The sequence below is a fragment of the Erithacus rubecula genome (assembly GCF_903797595.1).
Source record: "Erithacus rubecula genome assembly, chromosome: 3".
NCBI classification, from domain to species: Eukaryota; Metazoa; Chordata; class Aves; order Passeriformes; family Muscicapidae; genus Erithacus; species Erithacus rubecula.
The window spans coordinates 93,556,865-93,572,088 of NC_136689.1; the positions used below are offsets into that span (position 1 = coordinate 93,556,865).

The following is a 15,224-nucleotide window of genomic DNA, read 5'->3' on the forward strand; positions in this document are numbered from 1 at the left end:
GTCTGAAATGTCATGGAATGAAATGGCCATTTTCTGATGCTTTGATAAATGTGCATTTAATCTCTGATTAATATAAATCAGTTATGCTGATAAGATTCTTTTTGTTGAGCATCTGCTGTAAGTCCTGTGTGAAACTACTGTTGTTGTAACAGCTAACGACACATTTTATGCTATCTTTAGTGAGAATTTTGCTTAAATTGAAGAGGTTTAAGCAATAATGGTGAGAATTGTGGTCATTGTGTTGATATGCCACCATTTAATATTCCCTCAGACCAGTTCTCTGCAGAGCACTGAGATACTATTAATTGACAAGAAATGCACCCTTAAAAGTCTGCCAGAAAAGGAGAAAAAGAGACAGCAAAACATATTTGGGATAGTATAATCTAAAAGTATGAAATCCATCTTGTCTAATGCATAAGATTTTTAAGCACAGCATGCCCGCTCTCTGCCCAGGGAACTTGGGGCATTGTTTGAAAGCAAAATGAGAAAAGCAATCATCCTTTGCTGTGAAAAAAAATACTAACAAGCTTCTTTTACACTGGAGTTTACTTGTCTAGTTCAATATTTCAGAGTTTAGGCTTCGACTGTTCTACACTGACTTAGCAATACTTTTATAAGAAATTTATAACAGCCATAGAACTGCTCAGAACACTGGAATGTGCCAATCCCTTATTGTCCATGATTCTGTACACCAGAAAAACCTCATGAACTATAAATGGAATACCTTCAATTCTTTTCAACAAAAATTTATATACAGCTACCCAAAAAAGAAAGCAGAATTGGTGGCAAAAGAGAAGGGCTCTAAATCCCTTGGTATGAATCCCTTATGTGCAGAATGATACATAATGCATATTCGTGGTTCTTATGTAGCAAAAGGTGACCTTGCCTTTCCCGGACACTTTCACAAAAATAGCTAGGTCATGTTTGTGGCTATTTCACACATGCCATTAAAACCACTTTGAATATCCTTCGTAACATTGGAAGAAGTATTTTACAGTATTTCCCCATTTTGCCAATCTGGAACATTTATATTATAGGGATTCTTTATATAATAGACAGAATCTTAGTCTCCAGATGAATGCTATTATACATTTTCATTTCTGTAGATTGCTATTTCTGCTTTTATTTCTTTGATGGTCCCTTTTACCAGCTTTGACACCATTTCCACGTGCACAGAACACTTTTTCTTGGCTGTTCTCCATTTCATCTGTGCTTCTAAAGCTGAGAGCTAATCATACTGATTTTTTCTTTCCCCTCTCCCCTCCCTGAGAAATTGGTCTCATGGGCATTAAAGAAGCATCTGGTAAATAAGGCAAAACACCTTTGAATTGAAGTATTTGAGGTTGTGTTGTCAACATTTTGCTAATGACAAACACCTATCCTGGACAATGTCTTCTTGTTCCTTTTGCTCGTATTTTCCACACTTCCTGATAACATATTGCTCCCTAAATGATACACATTTCCAAACCCAGCTACCTTCTGGTTTTTTTTGTTTGTTTGTTTGTTTGTTTGTTTGTTTGTTTGTTTTTTAAGGAAGTATCTCCCTATCAAGTTCCATCTTACCAGCCCATTTATATTTAATTACCACATTCCTATTTCCTATTCCACATGCTCAGCCCCCACACACCCCCACAAACTTTCCCTCTTGTTTTCCCCAATCTCTTCAGTTTCTCTTAGTCTCAGCAAGCTGCTCCACTTGCTGTTTTGCATTGCAAAAGGGTCCTCTTCAGATGTTGGCTTGCATTGCTGCTGCTGCTCTTTGCTCTCTGGTGTCAGTGGCAGCACTCTTAGAGGAGCAGAGATACACATAAACCAGACTTTCTATCATTAGATAAAGGGTTATATTATTAAATAAATAGTTGGCACCTTCATCTGAAAGAACTACAGCATCTTCCACTGAATCATCCCCAAGACTATGCAGTTTTCTGCCCTTAATCCCATTCCTGACTGTAAATGATAACGGTCAGACAGTTTCAAATGTTTTTGAGTTTTTAAGTATTGCATAGAAATAAATGCAATAAATGATGATGGCAACTTCAGTTTACCTTTATAATCAACCTGATGAAATTTCAGCCATTTCAGGTAGATATAATCCCTCCTGTCATTCATCTCAAAATGTTGCTTCCAGAAAGTGTATCAGAAACCATTTAAAGTATCATTTTAAAGAGGGGATATTTTTCAAGTTGGACAGATAATTATTAAAAAAATAGTAAAAATATGTGAAAATCTCCTTAGATATACTGGTGCAAACAAGCCATGTGAATACAATGTTATATTTGACTTTTTGGCCACTGACAGGATAATCAAGTAGATGAAGGATTTCAGTGAATTATAGCACTGACTGAGTTTTCTTCCAAAAAGTCAGAAAGATCAAACGATATTTGGAGCAGCCGAGATTGAGAGATTCCATTAGATGCTACTTCTCCCTCCCCTCTTTCTAATAAGATGGAAGCTTTTTAGAAAATATGTGACAAATGACCACTCACAGCAGAAATAAATCACACACCACACAGTACAGCATTATTAATAGTACAATAATAGTAATAACTTACTGTGATAGCAAAGAAGTACCATTAGGAGGGACACAGTAGCTAATAGCATTTCCTCTTTAGGGGCTAAGGGGCAAACCTTCCTTTGGTACCTTATTTATAAGTGGAAGATTAAAGGAGCTGGTGGGACCTAATAGCCTGACTTTTCCAGAATGCCACTGAGTAGGCACTGCCTGTAAAGTGCTCTCCATCTCCCTTATGTGACAATATTTTAATAGTTCTTTAGTTAATTTAAATTAAAGTGAGAGGACACTTAGTTGTAATAAAAGACTTGAGGGGGGGTTAACGTATGGTAATGCTGGGAGGGCTGTGACATGGTTTTAAGTTATTAGCCTTGTTTTCTCCTTAGCAAATTGCTGTGTAAAAAAACCCCCTTGAAATACTGCACACGGATTTTTATTCAGGCACTACTTAAAAAATTAAAATAATCAATAATGAATGGCCAATTGGATAGTTCTTTCAGGTCTTCATATGCATATGTATATGCATATGTATATGTATATATTGTATACATATTTTGGGAAGAAATATTTATGCTATTTTACATGTTATTGAAATATTTCTCTGTGTGTGTATTTGTCTTAGTAGTGAAAGCTCACAAAAAGTAACTTGGATTTCGCTAAGGGTGCAGCTGTTGAGAAGTGGTGAAGAATATATATTATCAGAGTTGTTTACCATGTTTTACAGGTTTTAACCAAAATATCTTAGTTATTCACCAGTTCTAGAATATTGTCTGGTTTGCAAAATAACGTCTTCATTAGTGTTTTTTTTTCAATATTATTGTCTTGGGTTTAATTATAAACAGCTTTTTACAGAAGAGTAGGTTTTTCCTAATCAATGCCATAATTAATTAAATTAATAATTAATCAATGGATGGAAATATTATTTTCATGATTATTGATTGAGATTTGAAAACAAACATTGTAAAAAAACTGCACAAATTAAAGAAAACAGTTAGTAACCTCCACAATTACTCACACATTCCAATGCAGCCTTGGATGCCATGAGATCACATATAACATAAATATGTTGTGAAATGTGTGTATATATAACTCACATACATATAAAGCTCTGTTGGTAAGGACATTCAACTTACTAATGAAAAGTTAGCATACAGCTACTGAAAAAAAGAATCACCATGGAAATTTCTATGCTAGAATTTCTGCTCTCACACTGTTACTATGTCCGGAACACAGAAGTATTTCTGGAACTGCTCTCCATCTGTGACTGACAATGGTGGCCAAAAACACTCTACTGACCTCTTTTGGAAGAAAAGAAGCTACTGGGTACCCACATTTTTCAGAAATACATCTTAAAAAAAAGCAAAACAGAAATATGCCAATAGGTATTTTATAGAATAATAGAATATGCTGAGTTGGGAGGGATCCATCAGGATCTGAGAGTCCAGCTCCTGACCCTGCACAGGACACACCACGTGCCTGAGAGCATTGTCCAAACTCTTCTTGAACTCTGTCAGGTTTGGTGCTGTGACCACTTCCCTGGGGATCCTGTTCCAGCACCCTCAAGGTGAAAATCCTTTTCCTGATATCTAGCCTAATCCTCCCCTTGGTTTAATTCTGTTTCTTTAAGTCCTGTCACTGGTCATGAGAGTGAAGAGATCAGCACCTGTCCCTTCTCTTCCCATTGTGAGGATGTTGAAGACTGCAAGAAAGTCTCCCCTCAGTTTCCTCAAGGCTAAACAGACCAAACAGCCTCAGCTGCTACTTACAAGTGAGTTTATTATTTCTGAGAACAATGAATCAACACTGCCTGAAAGAGCAGGGGGAACTAGGCAGATATTAGTCAAAATTTTCCAATAGCAGCCTGCTAAAGCAGCTTTCTCAGTTCAAGAGTAGTGAACAACTGTCAGCCTATGCTCAACTTGATTTCATTGTAATGAAGACTCAAGCCTGAGAGAAGAATAAAACTTCCATTGCAATTGCTTTTGCAACTGACATACAAGATGCAGCTATTCAACACTAAAATGACCTTTAGAATAAACCTATGTGCCAGCAGAGGAACCAGAGCTCCTGACAACCAATGAAGTCCACAAATGTACAAAATGGTGCCCTTTATGCTTCTGCAATGCTCCATGCATGCATGTGCAGGCAGGGGTTTGCACAGGTTCCTACATATTCATGAAAAAGGCTCTTTTGTTGTGCAAATTCCAGCCTTTGCATTTTGATTACTTCCTTCTATGTTTGTACAGTACACAGCCCTAGCATAAAGGATATTTCAAACCTCCTCCTCAACTGATGATCCTACATTCATAAGCTTTGGAGAAAAGAAGGATTTATTAGTGCTTAGCATTCTTGCTGGCTCCATGGTTCTCAGTGCAAAACCTCGTCTTCTGGATTGCCCTTAGTGAAGCATTTAACACTCTCCCACTGTCTATATAGATAATTAGGTGTCAAGTTTCAGCATTTTTAATTAGCTCATGCAAATAGCCTTGCTGGGGGATGCAACAGTATTTCACTGCTAAAATAGACATTGTTATTGTAAATGGTATCTATATATTAAATGAAGAACATTGCAAAACCTATTAGTATTTTGCATTTAAAAGCTTTTGAGTTTTGGCATCATTTTTTTTTAAACTAAATTGTTTTGGGTTTCAAATGTGAGTTATTTTAGTCCTCTTGCAGTAGTAAGTTAAAGGTTATTATGCCTCTTGGAGATAAAAGATGGCCAGCCTGCTGCTGGGGCATCTTGAGTTATCCAGACCTGCCATATGAGATTAATTATTGCTGCTGCTGACTGTGTAATTCAAAGGTTAAGATGCAGAATTCTAACAATAAATGAATCCTAATGTGATTAAGACTGTATGAATTATTTTGTCTGTTTCTTCTGCACTCACACATTACACAGCAATAACCTTGTTAGCCATATTCAGCTTCAGGAACATTAATCCAACAATGCATGCCTACAGGAGAGCATAGGTATGAAAAAAGACAATTGGAATATGGTAAGTAAATAAATCTTTTTGGCTCACACATGGACCTAAAATTTTCTGAAAAATGGTGGCTGATCTCAAAATGTCTCCAAACAAGACCCAATTTGACTATGAGGTCCTGTGTTTATGAAGGGAGAAAGCAAGTGAGGCATTTCAGCTGAAAGGTACAATTCATGTGATGTCAGGATCATCAGGGGGAACTAAACACACCGTGTGCTAATACATTAGTCAAACACAACACCATTCTTATTGATTTCATTAAAAAAGCTTTGCAACATTTCAAATAAACAAAGGACGTTGGACAGCTGGTGATCAGTTCACAACTGATCCCTGTGTGATCTGCAAATATAAGCCACTTCTACAGACACCTCAGAGATGATGGCTTTCTATCTGAGCTGTGCATCCTCAGGTGACCTTTTTTTTCTAACTGCATGTCTTTCATTTGGTACAAATTCATAAGAAAATTTACTGCTTGAGCAATGCTGAATTAATGAACTAGTGTTGTGCTCATTACTATCAATTGACAATTTATAAATTTATTCATTATTATGCTAAACAACTTCATCTGTGAAGCTTGGTGCTCTGTCCTAAGAATCACTGACTTCTCAATCTATTTCTTAAAATTAATAAAGGTGATTTTATTGTCATATATTGTCCTTTTTAAGATGACAGTGGTTTTCTCATAAAAATTAGCTTTCACAGTGAAGTGAAATGGCTCAGGCATTCTTTGTCAATTGGGGAATATCTTCTGTAGCTTTGTACATCATGAGTGAATTTTCAAAACAGGGTTAAAAGAAGCAGAATGCATTAGAAGGTACAATGCAACCCAATCTTCTCTCTGCTTCCCATAGTCAATTATGTGATGAAGAATTTCATTGCTATGTGAGTTTTGGTGGCACTTGCTCTGACTTATCAATGCTAGAGCAGTCTGAGAGGAGCCTGGGCAGAGAGAAAATGCAATGAGCACTTTATAAATCACTTACAATGAGCCATATTAGCTTCTGCTAGTAAAACAGTTCTTAGATTAGGAACCATGATCAAAACCAGAGTAAGAGTCCTGCAGATGAGTTAAACACACAACTCCTTTTTAAGTAGGGTTTAAGTGAATCAAATTACTAACATAGAACTTATTCCAGGTCGAGAATTTGGCAAGAGGCAAACTAAAGTTGGAATGGAAAAAAGTAGGAATGGAACTACAATTACAACATATTACAGTATAACCTTGGCACTGCTAAATAGCAAGAACTAATGAAACCTTTTCAGTGCTGAGAAATGCCACTTTCCCTAAAATTAGAGCTGCGTCATTCCTGAGAAAAGGGTAGGATACATAAAAGAGATTAATGTTTCCTTTTCAGGAAAGTTTTTAATTTTCAGATTTTAGCAATATATGCCACTTGTGGAAAGGATATGAGAAAGAAATGAAGGGACCATGAGGAAACATAAAACCACAGAAAATTTATATCATGGGTAATTTGCTTTTTAAAAATATCACAAAGGTGTAAAAGAAGGAAAAGATCCTAGCAAAATTAACTATTTAAAGTGTGGGATACTGAGTGCTCTGAGCTAATGTTTATGTGAAATGATAAATTATTTACTGAAGCTGCACATGTGCTTATACTGCTACTCAACCCGAAGTGACTCACAAATTCTATCCCAAGCTTATGATTTATAATGATATTTAGAATGATGTATAATATATGATTTATAAGTCTATCGTAAACTCATGATAGATAAATTTAATCCATTATTTAGATAACCCACCAGCAATGAGGAATTGCAGGCTTCTCTTCAGGGAGGTATAGACCTTTACAACAGTGCATGAAGTCCCATGACAGCTGTCTCATGAGGCACATGCATAAGGGCCTCTTCCCATATAAGCAAAAAAGAGCAAGATTCCTGTGGCTGAGTTTTAAGGGTTAATTGACTAATACATTTCATATTAACACCAAAAATCACCACAGAGGACTGACAGACAAATGAAACATTTCAGTCAGATGTAGTGCCTGAAGCAAACAGTGAACTTTCTGCTTCAGATAACCCTAGCATCTGTGTATCTACCACAGAGAAAATGAGTATATCAGTCTTGGGAAAAAAAATCTGAGAAATTCTCATGTCACCACTGTGTAATGCTTGAGCTTAATATTTTTCTTAACCAAAGAAACAGATTCCAGATCTTAGAAGTGATAGAGAAGACCATATTTCATTAAATTTTCTCTGATGAACAAAAAAACCCAAATCAAAGGCAAATAAAGAAGGAATAGTTTAGTGTGGTTCAGTCTCTTTGAATGCACAGCATGAATTAACTTGGAAATACTTGAAATTGTTTAAATTTCAACATATTTTCTACAAAGTAAAAGAAAATGTATTTCAGAAAAAGGAATGTGTAATAGATTTGTGACTCCTGCTTTCAAAAATCAAAAAAAACCCCTTCTGCCTTAAACTGTCTACTCTGATGAAAACTCACAATATTTGACAAATTTTGGCTGGAGCTTCCACAGCCCATCCCCTATTTTCTCACTATGTCTGACTTAAGCTTTTTTTCTTTTATATATATACATCTGGCCAGTTATTGCACTTGACCAGACAGCTTCCACACATAGAAAATAATGTAAAAGGCAAAATTACAGTAAAGCAAAAGAAAAAACATTTCAAAATGAATAAGGAGTCCATATATGCTCAATTTTATGTGTCTCAATTCTGAATACTTAGGAGTCTCCTCTTATGCTCCTAAAAAGATGCCTCAGACAGCTTGTTTAGCTTAAAGGAAAGCTTGGAAAACTGCCTTTTGTAGTCACCAGAGAGTGGAGTTTAAACATTGTTCATGGCCTTTACTGTGGATTGTTTGGTTCACACCATCACCAAAATGAACACTGTAACTTGGATAAGAGACTGAAAGGATATTTTCACACCAGATCAGGACTATGAAATGCTTCACCTGTAGCTGTTTTATTATTTTTCTGGCATGTTTCTGAAATTGCATGTACTTACTGCAATCCCCTGCAAATTAAAAGCAACTTCATCTGGACACTTAGGGTGGGCAGCTCTGTAAGGGCGCTCTTCTCTCTTCAAAGGTTTAAAATCCGAGACAATCAAGGACTAATTTAGCCCATTTACATTGAGCAGAACTTCCAAAAGTCTGAAGAGAAGGAAGTGCACCTATGCAGGTTAACTCCTCAGTGCCTCCAATGTATCCAATATATATAGAAAAACTGGATAATGAGGTGTCTGAACATATTATATACATCCACGATCTTAGGAAATCCTGTGAATAATTGATTAAACACTAAGACTCCACTTGTGGTTTAATCCCAGCTGGCAACAAAGTATTACACTGCCATTTTCTCACTTTCCTGCTGGGATGGGAGAGAGAATCAGAAGAGTAAAAATAATGAAATACAGTGGAATAGGTAAAGTAAAAGCTGTGTGCACATGCAAAATGTCACCAGGAATTAATTCACCACTTCCCAGGGGCAGACAGGTGTCCAACCATTCCCAAACATCCAACCACTCTCAACCACACATAACAATGACTTAGGAAGACAAACACCATCACCCCAAATGTCCCTCCTATTTCTTCTCCTTCCCCCTGCTTTATACACTCATTATGATGCCATTGCACTATAGGATTGTCCCTTGGGTCTCCTATCCCAGCTGTGTCCCCTCCCAAATCCTTGGGCACCCCCAGCCTGTTTCCTGGTGGGGTGGGGTGGGATGAGGTGAGGAGCAGAAAAGTCCTTAACTCTGTGCAAGCTCTGCTCAACAACTGAAACACCCCTGGGTTATTTATTAACCCTGTGTTCAGCACACATCCCAAACTCACAGCCCCATGCCAGCTGCTGTGAAGAAAATTAACCCTTCCAAATCCAGCAGAACTCCCCAGTTCAGTCCAAGACTGGTTAGTTGGGAAGTCTAGATGTTAAAAACATAAATGCTGTGCTCTTACCTCATGTGCTGTGATCATGTGTGCTGCGTTAGATAAACAGCATTAATCCACACAAAGCTATTGTAGTGCCTAATGGAGCTGTGAATGACTGTTTTCTGATGGGTGAAGAGATTGCATGGGATTAGCCCTAATCAGATACTTTAGGTAATGAGAATCTCTCCATCCAGCATTGAACAAAGCCACACAAAACTGTTCTTTCCCCACATCTCAGCAGGGTTTTGATAGACAAGAAGACAGATTAAGGAAATGACTGAGCAAGGAATACTTACTTTCATTGGTTCAATAAATAATAAAAGAATAAGGACAAATCTAGCTTTATACATACTGCAAAGACACATATTTGCAAACTCCAATTCAGTGTAAAACTAAACAGAAAAATCTAGTAGATAAAAAGAATCTGAGTTCATTCCTTCCATATTTTAGACATTCTTCAAATGGTGTAGTTACTGCATTTCATTAGACAAATGAGTACTTCAGTTTTATAGATCCAAGTTCATATTCCATTTAAATGAAAATTTTAAATAAAATTTTTTAATTGAATGATAAATTTGTCAAAAAGCTTAAATTTGATCAGTTTATTTAACACAGTATCTATTTGTGAATATGTCCATTTATGTTATTGAAGGGATTTATTTTCTAAAACAAATTAATATGAAAACTCTGGATGGAAAATAAATATATAAAACTGAGCTTCTAATGTTCATGCAAACCTCATACACATATACTGCATATCTGCTAAAACACACTAAAACATAATAACCTATTTAAAAATATTTCCTTTAAAGCAATTGCCTACATTTAATATTTAAGCCTTAGGGAAAAATTAAAGCAACAACACTTTTACTGCATAACATTCTCATAAAACATGGATGAGTGCCTCACTTCTGATAAAACAACATGCATCAGGGATTTATTGCATTAAGGTACTAGCAGATCAGGGGACAAAGAAAATCACGTTCAGAAAGATGACAAAGATGATTTGTTGATTAAAAAATAAAAATAAAACCCCAAGCAAATGAACAACAGATTTTAAAATGAGTGCTATTATTGCCCTATATAGCCTTCAGATTTTATTGAAGATACCAACTTTTCTCTAACCCTGTCTTTTTACCTCTATGCATTTCCAAATCAGATAGATAAAGTACTCCCAAGCAAGCAAAAAGGGAGGAATCAGATCAAAGACAATAAAGCATGACAGTGACAGATAAAGGCAGAGCTATCTCATAATAATAAAGCATAGGAAAACAATCCACTTTTCATCAGGTTGTATGGTTCATGGACTGTAGGAACAGATGATATTCAGAATGGAATAGCATGGAATTAAAATACGTAGGAGGCTTGAAATGGAATTAAAATACTGTAGGAGGCTTGAAATGCTAATTAATGCTATAATTGTATATTTGAATAAGCCCCTCAGCTTAATCACTGAAATCAAGTTGAAACATGGGTCAGCTTTGCTTGTTTTTACTAAAAAAATATTAAATAAAAAAACCCCACTGATGTCTTCATGTGAACTCATCACAGAAAACTAACAGAGAACCAAAATGGTCTAGTGACAGCAGTCTGCATATACAAATTACTGGTAAAATGGTAACTCCCAGCTATAGAAATAGTAGAGGAATTTTGGCCATTATCCCCCTAGACAGTAGGGGCCATTTGATCCATGGTTTTGTTTCTGATCACAATCTGAACTTTTCTGAATATTTATTAATGGTATTGAATAAGTAAACATCAAAAGGCATATGAAGATTTTTTTTAACAGGACAGTGTGTCTAGCCCAAGAGTGTAGAGACACATGTAATTTCACAGATTGCTTCAGAAAATTCAGGCTCCTTATAAAGGAATATGATGAGCCATAGGAAAACCCAAACCTAACCACAAAAAAAAATAGTCTAGAACCATAAAATACAAGTTGAAACACCACCAGAGGGAGAGTTAAATGCATGATCATTTTTGTGCAGAAATGCAGAAAAGGCAGTGAACCTTACAGCAAGATATGAAATGCATTAAAAAGATATGAAAGAGAGGCAAAACAGAGCTCTATGGAAATGTAAAACTGATCTGAAGATGGAAATGACAATGAGGATTAAAACTGCAGGCAGGAAAAAGAGCTAGCCTTTTTATAGGTTCACAATGTTCTCTGTACTCCTGCTTGCAATTATACTCTAGAGTGGCAATCAGTCATCAGGAACATCCAAAAAGAGTAATATCCACTGTAATGGAAGTTATTCCATTCATGAGCCTTTCCCATGATCTGGAATTAATTTCTTCTATATCAAAAGTACTCAAATCATACCACACTAGTGTTTAAGCAGAGTGAGACTCATAAACCTTAAGAAAGACATTTCAATCACAGTTAAATAAAAGTCAGAGGGAGCTTAAGCTCATTTTTCATATGAGACATATTAATGTTTATTTCAAACACTGTCCTGGATATACTGAAAAGCAATATTCAGCAAAGGGAATAGTTTAGAGGCCATGTATTCTGTCCTGCTTTATAAGGAGAGACTTATCTAACATATCAGACTGCTTATTTAAAAAAGCCCAATGCTTATTTATTCTTTTTTTTTCATCTCCTTAGCTCTTACCTTCCAGACTCAAATGTAAACCACGTTGAGTCACGTCCATATCTCCTCAAAGAGCTCAGAGGCCACATGACCAGCTTGACCTTGGCATTGTGGATGTCCCAGAGATAGATGTTTTCATGTGTGATCTGCATTGTACATTCCCCATAGATATCTAAATTTGGTGTAGGCATTAGGTATACATTGAATCGTTCTGGAAAACAACAACAACAACAACAACAAAGTAAGCACAGGTTAAAGAAAGATTTTATACTGGTGAAAAAAAATTGAAATGAAGTCTTTAGGTCTTTAGATGATACAGAAATCAAAGCCAAATTTCTGGCTTTAACAGAGGTGAGGATCCACTGATGCTGAAGCAATCCTGCCAGGGCATAAGAGAGGAGTAAGAGGAGAATCATAATTTCATTTTCCTTATAAACAATGCAGTAGTCTGAAACATCTTTCACAGATCATCTGCATGGTCCTCTTGGATATATGTTCCCAGCACCTTTATTGAAGTCCATTTTTACCCTCACATTAAGGTCCAAGACTCTTTACAAATCCAAATTCACAATGATGAGAACTCTGACAGAGACTCCTCTCTCAAAGAACAGAACTAAAAGTATCCTGGCAAAATATGCATGTGCAACCATTGCCTCTTAGAAAAGCTGCCTTTAAAATTGCAAATCCAAGTTTATTTATTGCAGCTTGTTAATAATTACATTTCTTGCATTCAGTTTCTGTTTACTTGCCAAAGTCATTCTTATTTGCAAAATTAATAAAAATTTCAATCCTTTGTTGCTTTCTTGAAACATCTGATTCAATGTGATATATTATTATGGTCATGACATCAATCACTATCAGCTGCACTTTGCTTGCAAAGTGCACTTATTGCAGTAGGAGGTCAAGGGCATTAATAATTTTCTGAAGTGCCTGAATTGCATCTGATTTAATAAGCACTGAAAAAAAAAATCATTAAAAAAAAAAAAAAAGAAAGAAAAAAAAGGGGAAAACCAAGATGATGTAAAACACCATTAACTCATAGGAAGGAAGTAAACATAATTATGAAGATAAATTTAAATAAAAATGTGATTTTCTTTGAAAAATAACTAATGTTTCTATGAGTTGCTTCTAAAAAGAACGAAAAACGCAGTTAAATTTCTGGTGGTACAGTTGGAAGTGTCAGTATGGATTTTAATGGACATGCATGGCAATATTAGGACTTAATAGCATCATATGAGAGTACATTCACAAATTTCCTCTCCCATTTCTTTTTCATCTTTGAAATGGGTAGAAATGCAAAATGTCAATTCTACTGCCTGAAGGGTGTTGACAACAAAAAGGTGAGAACAATTTAAAGTATGAGCATGAGCAATGCTTATGCAATAACAATATTAGGAAAATGTTCTTTAGAGAGACAACTGATAGAAAAACTGCCTCCAATTACTTGATAAAGTAAAAAGGGTTTGGAGTGGAATATTTTTAATCCACCATTGGAACTAAATTTTCTCACACTGTCCTCATAAAAATTAGGAGGGAATTTAAATATAAGTAAGAGAAATTTATTGCAACACTCAAAATCAGCTTTGAAATTCAGTATTATAGATACCATGTCTCTAATTTCTAAGCATTTATATATATATGTGCATATATATATATGTATATATATGCTTTTCACAAAACAGTTACAATACTGCAAGTAAGTTTATATAAAATGTTATAAGTGTGCATGAGTTTGTGTGTCTGTGAATAAAGTAGCAAAAGTTTGAGGAATTAGAGAAAGCAAGGAACTGCTGGCTGAGCAATAAAAATTGCTGCATAGCTATAAGTAAACTTGTCATCTCCAATGTTGTTCTGTTTCAGTCAATTTAATTTTGTCCTATTAATGACTCCCCAATTGACTCATTTAGTCACAACCTCTTCTCCCAGGCCCAAGTTCTCATTAGTTACACTAATGGGTTTTAGCCTAAAAAGTTTAATTTTATGACTAGGATCCCATGTGTGAAACTCCAGGCATTTTGTGAAAGGCTTGTGACACACAGCACAAATAGATTAGCAGAAGCTGCTGAGATCACTGAGGAGAATTTCCCCTGGTGCTCAGAGGAGTGCATGGGGCAGGGGTCACATGTAATGGCTACTAAACTAAATGGAAGGACTCACACTTGGGAGCAATGGGTCAAAGACAGCATTGGGAAGGGAATGGTGGGAACAAGATAACTTTCACTTTGCACTGGAATTACATATGTATATGTATATGTATATGTATATGTATATGTATATGTATATGTATATGTATATGTATATGTATATGTATATGTATATGTATATGTGTATGTGTATGTATATCTATATCTATATCTATATCTATATCTATATCTATATCTATATGCATATACACCCTTTCAGTATCCATATGGAATTGTGACCATCATGCAGAAATTCCTCACAACTGTGCAGGTGTGCTTTTATCATATATTAGACTCCAGCTTTGCATTTCCTTGCTGTCAGTTATTGCTGCTTCCCTCCTCTATTTGAAAGAAGCAGTAACTGGCCTGTCAGCTCCTTCTCTCTTGCATGACACAAAATAACACAGTGTATCTGTGGGGGGATGGGGCTCCTATGCCAGAATGAAAATCTTCCTCTTTCCCCATCTTCACCGACAGAATGCCTCAGACAGCAGAGAAAATGAAAAGGTACAATTATTTTTTGAAGTAAACATTAAACTGCTGTGTGGAGGCACAAAATATTTCAACTTGCTTTAGATGTTAACAGGATAGTCATGAAATGCTCAACTTCTCTGATGTGTTTGAGGATATTATTGCATGAAGGGCATTCAGGACATATGGTATCCTCAAACTGTCAGGAGACATTTGCTGACTTTGCATGTGAGGTCAGTGTCTAAGGTGAGGTGTCAGGGATTAAAGGAAGTATGTCTGATTAAAGTGAACATCAGCTGCAGGGCAAAATGTAGCACCCTTGGAACTGAATCAAATTGGCAAGAAAAAGAAGTGTACAAACATATGTGCTGGAGAAGATTGAGGATGGATAGATTTGGTTTTGGAACAAAAAACTACTTTTGAATAGTGAGCAGCTATACATGGAAAGATGTTGATACTATTAAATGGTTCTATTAATTAACAGGAAGGGTTCAATTTTTCCATTTCAGAAAACATTTGAACAGGTAATAAAGTCATTTCATCTTTAGTGGCATATTTTGC

General features: G+C 35.9%; 1 protein-coding gene across 1 annotated transcript in view; it reads right to left on the reverse strand.

The window, feature by feature from the left end:
• The window catches only part of DOK6 (docking protein 6), a 241,340-nt gene that overhangs the window by 73,911 nt on the left and 152,205 nt on the right, over nt 1-15,224 (reverse strand). The window contains exon 5 of the mRNA XM_079302963.1: nt 12,031-12,220. Within this exon, the coding sequence (XP_079159089.1) occupies nt 12,031-12,220 (190 nt within the window). The remainder of the gene's footprint in view (nt 1-12,030; nt 12,221-15,224) is intronic.